Source organism: Pecten maximus, chromosome 4, assembly GCF_902652985.1.
Source record: "Pecten maximus chromosome 4, xPecMax1.1, whole genome shotgun sequence".
NCBI lineage: Eukaryota > Metazoa > Mollusca > Bivalvia > Pectinida > Pectinidae > Pecten > Pecten maximus.
Window position 1 is genome coordinate 26,480,969 of NC_047018.1, and position 13,483 is coordinate 26,494,451.

Here is a 13,483-nt window from a genome sequence, read left to right on the forward strand (position 1 = left end):
GTGTCTCTAAAGAAGCCCTTAAACACGGTATATTGTGTCTCTAAACAAGTCCTTCAACACAGTATATTGTGTCTCTAAACAAGTCCTTCAACACGGTATATATTGTGTCTCTAAACATGTCCTTAAACACAGGATATTGTGTCTCTAAAGAAGCCCTTAAACACGATATGTTGTGTCTCTAAACAAGTCCTTAAACACAGTATACTGTGTCTCTAAACAAGTCCTTAAACACGGTATATATTGTGTCTCTAAACAAGTCCCTAAACACATTATATTGTGTCTCTAAACAAGTCCCTAAACACAGTATATTGTGTCTCTAAACTATTTTGTTTAACATCCTTTTAACAGCCAGGGTCATTTAAGGACATGCAAGGTTTTGGAGATGGAGGAAGGCCGGAGTACCCATAGAAAAACCACTGGGTCAGTACCAGGCAACTGCCCCACCTAGATTTAGAACTCGCGACCCAGAGGTGGAGGGCTAGTGATAAAGTGTTGAGACACCTTAACCACTCTGCCATGTGGCTCCTTCTTAAAACAGAAAATTAGATTGGAAATGGCTTGTTTGTGTTTGAAATAAAAGACAAATAAACAAGATCACTCTGAAAATTACTTTATTAGGACTTAACTTGAACATATCAGATTAAAACTGGGAATTTTAAAGTACAATTCAAGAAATATTTCTTCATTCAGCTTGACACAAATACGGTTATTAGAATGTACATTTCTACCTTCAATGGCTAAGTCAGGAAGGTAGTAACATTTAACATTGACCAAAGCTGCATAATACAAATGACCTGTTACGTGTTTCTTGTCCACTGAAATGTACAATGAAGCCTATGAAGACAGAATGTCTAAAACCATTTTTTGTTCTAAATTATCAGCATAAATTAAGCCAGCATAACATCTTTTACTTTTTATTCGGAGATTAGTAGTCTGAACTGGAGTGAGTGAGTATTGGGATAACAGTATCAAAAGAGAAAATGTTCAGACAGTTAACTTCCTTTTGACATCAAATTAAGTGATATCTTATTGTAGCAGACCAGAAAATGATAAATCTGTTGTAGCTATTTTTGTGTTCGGTCAATATACAGGGCTAACAGTTTTTATCACCCAGAGATAAAATGGATGTTGATCTAGGGCTTTGTCCTCAGTTATTATACTTTTTCTTGGGTCAATAAAACCTTGTACCTCAACAAAAGACCATAGCTGTAGATGACACAATCATTGTACTATGATAATGTATTATAACAGTGACCTACACAAAACAGTGACATACTACATCCACACTTTGTCTACAGTGATGAGCTGACACTAAGCTGAAGCATTAAACTGTCAAAATAAGATAATCATGAAAAGAAGTATGTGTTTCTGATCTGTACAAACAGGTTTTAGTTTGTGAACTGTAGCAGGTAAAACACAGGTGTTAGTTCACATAATCATTTGTTAGGTGTTGTTTTCTGATAGGTAAGCATCACCTATAGATAATACAGGTATTCTCTAGTATTTAGTGATTTGTAAAGTAACAAGATTTTAAACAAAGCCATGTGTCCTTCACACCTTATTCTACCTGAAGTACTACAGATTGTACACCTGCCTTAGCCCTGATGATCAAAGGATCAGACGGTCTAATCAGGGAGCTGACCTCTGTAATTACCAGGTATTCATACAGGTGAGGTGGGGAAATGTGGCGTAACAATGACCTGATAGAAACAGATAATCAGCTTTCTGTCAGGTACATACAGAGTAACATATAGGTGTAACATACAGGTGTAACATACAGGTATTGATAGTCCAAATCTACTGACCTGGCACAGGGCACAAAGTCACTTTTTAACAGAATCGCCCATGGCCACAGACACCATGTGCTTTAAGTTGGAAATTGAACTTAAATGAAATGAAACATCTTTCATTGTTTTGTATTTATTCTCCACAGTTAAAAAACATTGTTCAAGATTCTAACAGCAGACTTATATCACTCAATCTCACTACAGATCCTTACTCTCACTGCGTTACACTGAGCATCACCTGGCCACAGTTTCATAAATATTCCTGAACTTAAAAATATTCTTGGAAAGTATTGTTGGATTAACGGAAAGCTCCTTAACTAAGATTTTTCCTTAAATACAATAATGCTTCCATATAGAAAATTTTAATTTAGTGATTTTCTTACTGGTAAGCTAGGACCATTGATGTAACCAAGTACAGGTAAGTCCAAAACTGTCACCTACCAACACAATACAATGGTGATATATGATATCTGTTGAATTAGTTTATTCCAATTACTGATAACGAACAGAAAATATACGCCTGCAATTATTTCAACTGACTTATCAATTATCATTATTCTCTTTTCTCACATATTATGAAAAAGAACAATTTAAATCTGTTTTGAAAATGGACAATGCACCATTAAAATTATTGTGTGCTCTATTTTGAAAATGGACAATGTACCGTTAAAATGATTGTGTTCTCTACCTACCAGACATACTTGTTAGTACACACATTCACCCACCAGAGTACCCACACATACCCCCACTATCACACATCCCGGTCATTACACTATCACACATCCCCGGTCATTACACTACAAGTCGGTAGCTAACGTATCTTCCTGCCGTTTCCGAGTTCCTGATGATCTTTACAACCTGAAAACAGAAAAAATCAATTTAAATGTCGGATATTCTTGTATAGAAATTTAAGGTTATATATACCAGCTTTCACAGTACTACTAAAGTAATTAACAAATCTTCAGATTTGATAACCAATTAACACATGTCATTCACCAACAGGAGTGGATCAATAGTAAGAACAGGTAGATAATAGGCTTGTCACAAAGTCACACAAAAGTAGAATACCTGTAAATGAATTGTGTCATTTTTAATAATTAATGGTACATGTCTACACCTGGCTTCCCACCCACATCTACCAACACACCAGGATTTTTTTTCCCACTTCAGACCTTATGACTGACATGGACATGATGAGAAATCCTCAAATATTCAGTGAAAATAATCTTATGTTCACAGTGATAACATGAGTTTTTGTTCGTTACAATGGTTGGGGTGACCAAGGGAGATAACCACTGGAAAGCTCTTCATGTAGTTATCTTATGATTTATCACAAATAAATATTTTTTAAGCAGTTATGTAGACCCATATAGGACAAATGGATATTTTTGTGGCAGAAACAGAATATTCAGATACTACCCATGCCCTTTTTCAAACTTTCTGTGCTATCTACAACATTATAGGACCACTGACATATAGAGTATATTATGTATGTAAGGCCATATACACACCAGGTCATCTCAGATCCCACTACAATAGAATTATAACCCAATTATCAGTAACCAAATGTATCTTTTAATTTACAGATCAACACCATCAGAATATTTTTCTTCTGATATAAGTGGCGATTAACATCACAAGTAAAAGATGTTGTTTGGAACAGCTAACAGGAAAACACCATTTAACCTATATGCTGCATAATAGGATCTTTAACCTATACATATGTACTTCATCAATGTTTGTTTGTTGGGTTCATTGCCCCATTAACATCTAGGGTCATTTTGAGGCAGGGTCTTGATCAATGCAGTAGCTGGTGACTACCTCATAGAACATCATACAAGAGGCCTGTCACATGCCATCCAGAGCAGTTAGGTAAAGTGTCTTGCCGAAGGACACCAGCACAACAGCACAGTCTATCCCCACTTACGGGTAGGGAGCGTCGAACCATGTACCTTGGACCTTTGCGTGATAGATTACATGACTGGCTCTCTAACTGCCTTAGTCCCTCCCCAAACCCCCTGACCTGGTACTAAATAAAGGGATATTTAACCTATATACTACATAAAGGGATATTTAACCTCTATATACAACATAAAGGGATATTTATCCTCTATATACTACATAAAGGGATATTTAACCTCTATACAGTACACTACGTAAAGGGATATTTAACCTATATACTACATAAAGGGATATTTAACCTCTATATACAACATAAAGGGATATTTAACCTCTATATACTACATAAAGGGATATTTAACCTATATACTACATAAAGGGATATTTAACCTATATATACAACATAAAGGGATATTTAACCTCTATATACAACATAAAGGGATATTTAACCTATATACTAAATAAAGGGATATTTAACCTATATACTACATAAAGGGATATTTAACCTATACACTACATATAGAGATATTTAACCTCTATATACTACATAAAGGGATATTTAACCTCTATATACAACATAAAGGGATATTTATCCTCTATATACTACATAAAGGGATATTTAACCTCTATACACTACATAAAAGGATATTGTACCTCTATATACTACATAAAGGGATATTTAACCTCTATATACTACATAAAGGGATATTTAACCTATACACTACGTAAAGGGATATTTAACCTATATACTACATAAAGGGATATTTAACCTATATACTACATAAAGGGATATTTAACCTATATATACAACATAAAGGGATATTTAACCTCTATATACAACATAAAGGGATATTTAACCTCTATATACAACATAAAGGGATATTTAACCTCTATATACTACATAAAGGGATATTTAACCTCTATACACTACATAAAGGGATAATTAACCTCTATACATTACATAAAGGGATATTTAACCTATATATACTACATAAAGGGATATTTAACCTATATACTACATAAAGGGATATTTAACCTATACACTTCATAAAGGGATATTTAACCTATATACAACATAAAGGGATATTTAACCTACATGTATATACTACATAAAGGGATATTTAACCTATATACTACATAAAGTGATATTTAACCTATATATACTACATAAAGGGATATTTAACCTATATATACTACATAAAGGGATAGTTAACCTATATATACAACAGAAAGGGATATTTAACCTATACACTACATAAAGAGATATTTAACCTATATAATCTACATAAAGGGATATTTAACCTATATATACTACATAAAGGGATATTTAACCTATACACTACATAAAGAGATATTTAACCTATATAATCTACATAAAGGGATATTTAACCTATATAATCTACATAAAGGGATATTTAACCTATATATACTACATAAAGGGATATTTAACCTATACACTACGTAAAGGGATATTTAACCTCTATATACTACATAAAGGGATATTTAACCTATATATACTACATAAAGGGATATTTAACCTATATACTACATAAAGGGATATTTAACCTATATATACTACATAAAGGGATATTTAACCTATACACTACATATAGGGATATTTAACCTCTATATACTACATAACGGGATATTTACCTCTATATACTACATAAAGGGATATTTAACCTCTATACAGTACACTACTTAAAGGGATATTTAACCTCTATATACAACATAAAGGGATGGTTAACCTATATATACTAAATAAAGGGGTATTTAACCTATATACTACATAAAGGGATATTTAACCTATATATACAACATAAAGGGATATTTAACCTCTATATACAACATAAAGGGATATTTAACCTCTATACACTACATAAAGGGATATATAACCTATATACTACATAAAGGGATATTTAACCTATATATACAACATAAAGGGATATTTAACCTATATAGGTAGCACACCACAGTAAGACAGCCTGGCCATGGGCAATTTTTTTGTTAAGCAAATAACTCCTGTATTATGATATGCATAAAAAAATGAAAAAATAAATGTACACTATAATTGGTATATCCAGTATGAAGTAGTACATACAGGCTTCACATTTATTAAAACAAAAATCAATAAATTGGTTCCGGATTTTAAATATCCGGATTTTCCGAACGTGTGTTTACACAGGAAATTTAGTTTCGCCTACAGCGCAAAATGGAAGCCCACAGAAAAGGTAAGATAGCGGAAAAACTTAATTTACAACATATGTCCAAACAAGATTAATTCTGTCTTTGGGATAGAGATATTTAATTTTAAATAGGTTTCAGAAAAAAAATTGTGTAGAGAATTGTACCATTTTGGGTCAAATATCATAATATTTTGCAATTTTTGAGAATTTTTTAAGCTGTTACCATGGTATTCACAGCTCTAAAAATCACAGAAAATATCAGTTTACTTATCCTTCAGAGCTCTATTAAAATTGCAAATGTTGTACAGATTTCAAATATATATACTTTATTAGAGGTTATATGTAAGGTTAACTGGCAATGTTTACATATCTAAAGCATGTGCCATATTTTTCAGAATTTGGCATTTTTACTGTACACTGCTACCTTATAAGGGCTGAAAAATGTTATTTTTTGGAAATTGTGCTTAATTATGCTTGATTAAGCTTCATTTTAGTTCATTATTGCTCAAAAATGCATAAAAACAATTTAAAACTTGTTTATTATCAGGCTTGTCATATTAGAGGAATCAAGGGAGGTAACTCGCATATTTACCCATTTTAAGGGTGGGTTAATTAAGCATAATGTTAATGAGTCAGTGTAAATTGAAAAGATATTCTATGTTTTATAACAAACCCAAAATAACTTATTGGGTATCTAACAAACCATATAGACTGAATTCTGGTTTGTTTTACCTGATTTATTACCCCGTATCCATGGAAACTATTACAGTAAGTGTTATTTTTTGAAATATTTGGTGAAACCATTATTTTCAATTTATTTATACATTGGTAAGCATGTAATTTCAATTGATGGAGTGTACGGTTGATACAATATTGTCAATTATTGTCACTTCCTTCGGTAAAGCAGAAAAAATAGCATTTTCCGCATAAAATGGGATCAGCGGACACTTTCATATGATCATTGGTACATATCTGAATTACCGGGGTGGAAACAGATGACTGTGATGTCATAGGCATGACATTTTGAAATCTTGGATGTCATGTCATGATTTATCAGTTAGAATATTGCATGTGTTGCTAAGCTGAGGTTTGGAAAGGAATTTGGTTATTTATTATGACCCCATTGAGTATTTATGACGTCATAGATACCATCTGATGACGTCATAGTTACTGATGACGTCATGGTAACTATGACGTCATATTACAAGGCTAAATTTGATAGTTGTATAGTATTTTTTGCTTGATTACATGCACAGAGACTCAAAGTACCACATTCAACTCAAAACACAACTTTATTCAAGAGATATACAGAATTATGGGAGTTTTCATCTTTAAAATTACCTCCCCTTATTACTGGATTGGGAGAAAAAGTTGTCAAAATACACCTCTCAGGGAAATCAGCAATACTCGGTGACTATTAAAGATACACAGTAACCCGATATGTCATTTTGTTCGTCGGAACATATTCTAGACATTCATGGGGTTTTTAGTAAAATTAGAATTAACAAAAGTGATGTATAAGGTAGCACACCACAGTAAGACAGCCTGGCCATGGGCAATTTTTTTGTTAAGCAAATAACTCCTGTATTATGATATGCATAAAAAATGAAAAAATAAATGTACACTATAATTGGTATATCCAGTATGAAGTAGTACATACAGGCTTCACATTTATTAAAACAAAAATCAATAAATTGGTTCCGGATTTTAAATATCCGGATTTTCCGAACGTGTGTTTACACAGGAAATTTAGTTTCGCCTACAGCGCAAAATGGAAGCCCACAGAAAAGGTAAGATAGCGGAAAAACTTAATTTACAACATATGTCCAAACAAGATTAATTCTGTCTTTGGGATAGAGATATTTAATTTTAAATAGGTTTCAGAAAAAAAATTGTGTAGAGAATTGTACCATTTTGGGTCAAATATCATAATATTTTGCAATTTTTGAGAATTTTTTAAGCTGTTACCATGGTATTCACAGCTCTAAAAATCACAGAAAATATCAGTTTACTTATCCTTCAGAGCTCTATTAAAATTGCAAATGTTGTACAGATTTCAAATATATATACTTTATTAGAGGTTATATGTAAGGTTAACTGGCAATGTTTACATATCTAAAGCATGTGCCATATTTTTCAGAATTTGGCATTTTTACTGTACACTGCTACCATACAACATAAAGGGATATTTAACCTATATACTACATAAAGGGATATTTAACCTATACACTACATAAAGGGATATTTAACCTCTATATACAACATAAAGGGATATTTAACCTATACACTACATAAAGAGATATTTAACCTATATAATCTACATAAAGGGATATTTAACCTATATAATCTACATAAAGGGATATTTAACCTATATATACTACATAAAGGGATATTTAACCTATACACTACGTAAAGGGATATTTAACCTCTATATACTACATAAAGGGATATTTAACCTATATATACTACATAAAGGGATATTTAACCTATATACTACATAAAGGGATATTTAACCTATATATACTACATAAAGGGATATTTAACCTATACACTACATATAGGGATATTTAACCTCTATATACTACATAACGGGATATTTACCTCTATATACTACATAAAGGGATATTTAACCTCTATACAGTACACTACTTAAAGGGATATTTAACCTCTATATACAACATAAAGGGATGGTTAACCTATATATACTAAATAAAGGGGTATTTAACCTATATACTACATAAAGGGATATTTAACCTATATATACAACATAAAGGGATATTTAACCTCTATATACAACATAAAGGGATATTTAACCTCTATACACTACATAAAGGGATATTTAACCTATATACTACATAAAGGGATATTTAACCTATATATACAACATAAAGGGATATTTAACCTATATACAACATAAAGGGATATTTAACCTATATACTACATAAAGGGATATTTAACCTATATACTACATAAAGTGATATTTAACCTATATATACTACATAAAGGGATATTTAACCTATATATACTACATAAAGGGATAGTTAACCTATATATATAACAGAAAGGGATATTTAACCTATACACTACATAAAGAGATATTTAACCTATATAATCTACATAAAGGGATATTTAACCTATATATACTACATAAAGGGATATTTAACCTATACACTACATAAAGAGATATTTAACCTATATAATCTACATAAAGGGATATTTAACCTATATAATCTACATAAAGGGATATTTAACCTATATATACTACATAAAGGGATATTTAACCTATACACTACATAAAGGGATATTTAACCTCTATATACTACATAAAGGGATATTTAACCTATATATACTACATAAAGGGATATTTAACCTATATACTACATAAAGGGATATTTAACCTATATATACTACATAAAGGGATATTTAACCTATACACTACATATAGGGATATTTAACCTCTATATACTACATAACGGGATATTTACCTCTATATACTACATAAAGGGATATTTAACCTCTATACAGTACACTACTTAAAGGGATATTTAACCTCTATATACAACATAAAGGGATGGTTAACCTATATATACTAAATAAAGGGGTATTTAACCTATATACTACATAAAGGGATATTTAACCTATATATACAACATAAAGGGATATTTAACCTCTATATACAACATAAAGGGATATTTAACCTCTATACACTACATAAAGGGATATTTAACCTATATACTACATAAAGGGATATTTAACCTCTATATACTACATAAAGGAATATTTAACCTATATACAACATAAAGGGATATTTAACCTATATACTACATAAAGGGATATTTAACCTATACACTACATAAAGGGATATTTAACCTCTATATACAACATAAAGGGATATTTATCCTCTATATACTACATAAAGGGATATTTAACCTATATACTACATAAAGGGATATTTAACCTATATATACTACATAAAGGGATATTTAACCTATACACTACATATAGGGATATTTAACCTCTATATACTACATAACGGGATATTTACCTCTATATACTACATAAAGGGATATTTAACCTCTATACAGTACACTACTTAAAGGGATATTTAACCTCTATATACAACATAAAGGGATGGTTAACCTATATATACTAAATAAAGGGGTATTTAACCTATATACTACATAAAGGGATATTTAACCTATATATACAACATAAAGGGATATTTAACCTCTATATACAACATAAAGGGATATTTAACCTCTATATACAACATAAAGGGATATTTAACCTATATACTACATAAAGGGATATTTAACCTATATATACAACATAAAGGGATATTTAACCTATATACAACATAAAGGGATATTTAACCTATATACTACATAAAGGGATATTTAACCTATATACTACATAAAGTGATATTTAACCTATATATACTACATAAAGGGATATTTAACCTATATATACTACATAAAGGGATAGTTAACCTATATATACAACAGAAAGGGATATTTAACCTATACACTACATAAAGAGATATTTAACCTATATAATCTACATAAAGGGATATTTAACCTATATATACTACATAAAGGGATATTTAACCTATACACTACATAAAGAGATATTTAACCTATATAATCTACATAAAGGGATATTTAACCTATATAATCTACATAAAGGGATATTTAACCTATATATACTACATAAAGGGATATTTAACCTATACACTACATAAAGGGATATTTAACCTCTATATACTACATAAAGGGATATTTAACCTATATATACTACATAAAGGGATATTTAACCTATATACTACATAAAGGGATATTTAACCTATATATACTACATAAAGGGATATTTAACCTATACACTACATATAGGGATATTTAACCTCTATATACTACATAACGGGATATTTAACCTCTATATACTACATAAAGGGATATTTAACCTCTATACAGTACACTACTTAAAGGGATATTTAACCTCTATATACAACATAAAGGGATGGTTAACCTATATATACTAAATAAAGGGGTATTTAACCTATATACTACATAAAGGGATATTTAACCTATATATACAACATAAAGGGATATTTAACCTCTATATACAACATAAAGGGATATTTAACCTCTATACACTACATAAAGGGATATTTAACCTATATACTACATAAAGGGATATTTAACCTATATATACAACATAAAGGGATATTTAACCTATATACAACATAAAGGGATATTTAACCTATATACTACATAAAGGGATATTTAACCTATACACTACATAAAGGGATATTTAACCTCTATATACAACATAAAGGGATATTTATCCTCTATATACTACATAAAGGGATATTTAACCTATATACTACATAAAGGGATATTTAACCTCTATATACTACATAAAGGGATATTTAACCTCTATATACAACAGAAAGGGATATTTAACCTCTATATACAACATAAAGGGATATTTAACCTATATACTACATAAAGGGATATTTAACCTCTATATACTACATAAAGGGATATTTAACCTATATACTACATAAAGGGATATTTAACCTATATACTACATAAACTACTACTGTTTATATGTTTTGTTACCATTGTACCATACCGGATTTGTTTGGAGATGGCTAAAATAGGCTTTGCCTGATGCCAAATCCTTTTGCTTTTTGCAATAAAATTTGTTGAAATTGAAATACTACATAAAGGGATATTTAACCTCTATTATAAAAAGGGATATTTAACCTATATTCTTTATAAAGGGATCTTGCTCAATTTTTTTCTTCTTCTACCCTCTCAAGTTGATATTCTTTCTAGTTAACAGAAAGTTCGATCACAGAAAAGTCACCCCGTGTCTTGGTAAACCCTTTGATGTGTACCGTACATTCTCAGTCTTTTGTAGATTGTGGAGAACAATTCAGCTAAAATGAAATCACTTTAATCACTTTCTGAAAGCATTTGAGAAGAAAAATGTTAAGACTATTTACTGTCAAAATGAATAAGTGGACCTGGTCAAGTGCACTGGGATAGTTAGTAAAAATACTGCGGTCACTACAAGTACAAAGACATGTGTCTGAATGGCCTGGGGAACGTGGGCAGATCAATGTGTTTGTGGGCTAGAGAATAGCTGACCATTCCCTTCCCTATTATACAGATCAGGTAGACCATACATTTCACTTGTTTGTAAACCAGCTGACTTTATGTGGATTCAATACCAGACTTAGTACCAATGGTACAATGTCCAAGGTGTAAAAACGACTGGTCCATACCTGGCCATACCTCGGGAACACCTTCAACTATGTCAAGTACCACACACCTATACATTTTTAGTCTGTGCGTTGGTTGTATAGTTTGTGCGTTGGTTGTACGGAGCATTGTCAAGGACTAGCTAACATCGCTACATGATCACCACCTCAACACCATGTCAGGGTGTTATCACGGCCGGATCAATCATCAATGTTCAAATACACCTATTTAAAATCTTGTTCAATATTTATGCACTGACTTTACATTCCAGTTATAGGTCTAACAAACAATAACGTTACAAACGCCGTGGATGTTGATTCTGTCGTGGTATAAAGACAGCACTTGATTTAACTATGGCCATGGAGTGCATGTACACCTGATCTGTTTCATTATGCTGGGCATCAAACATTTTTTATAGGAAATAATGATTTCTAAATTAAAGACCAGCACAATTAGTCTGCTTGAGATCAGACACAATCATTTTTTTACAGGAGAAAAAAACACGTATATCTTTTGAAAGAGATGTAGAGCAATAGAAATGTGTATCTGTGAGTACATAGACAGGAACTATATATTAAATGGGATTTCATGCAGTTATACAAAAACCTTTTGAACAGTGATAGACACATGCTGAGAGATAAATCTACGCCTTAGCTATTGTTACGCTAAGATGACAATGCTCTTACCAGGTAATACTTTTGTAACTTTAAAGGTCACAGTGGGAAATGTAAAAAAGGAAGAGTAGCATTTTAAAGAAAGGTTCCCTTTTTGGGGCCCTGCCCCTCTATCCCCAGAAATCAACAAGCCTCGTTTATTCAAGAAATGATTGCCCTATTCTTATCATGTTTCAGACAAAATTTGGCATTCATGAGGAGTAGCATTTTAAACAAAAGTTTAAGTAAGTTCCCCTCTTGGAGCCCTGCCCCTCCATTTCAAGGGGTCAAATTAATCTAATTTATTCAAGAACAACTGCACTCCCTGAATGATGATTCTGACCAAATTTGGCTGTAATCCACTCGGGCATTAAGGAGGAATAGCATTTCAAAAAAACTTTTTTTTTTTTTTTTTAATTTCCCCTTTTTAGATCTGTCCCCTTAATGTCCCCATGGGTCTATAATCAACATAATCTATTAAAGAAATGAGTGCCTTCCTCCAATGATGCTTCAGACCAAAGTTGGTTGAAACCACTCAGATGTTTAGGAGGAGTAGTGTTTTTTAATGGAAACATTTACAATATTTTTTAACAGATGGAACACATGGATATAGGTCATACTGACTCCTCGGGTCAGATGATGTAATAACACCATAAATATCTGAAGTTTATCTTCAAATAATCTGAGAA

The 13,483-nt window shown here is 31.5% G+C and overlaps 1 protein-coding gene across 1 annotated transcript in view; it reads right to left on the reverse strand.

The window, feature by feature from the left end:
- Nucleotides 1–594: 594 nt before the first annotated feature.
- Nucleotides 595–13,483, reverse strand: part of LOC117325644 (DNA-directed RNA polymerases I, II, and III subunit RPABC1) — a 36,482-nt gene continuing 23,593 nt past the window's right edge. Inside the window, exon 8 of the mRNA XM_033882033.1 lies at nucleotides 595–2,645. Coding sequence (XP_033737924.1) covers nucleotides 2,580–2,645 — 66 coding nt within the window. The 3' untranslated portion in view covers nucleotides 595–2,579. The remainder of the gene's footprint in view (nucleotides 2,646–13,483) is intronic.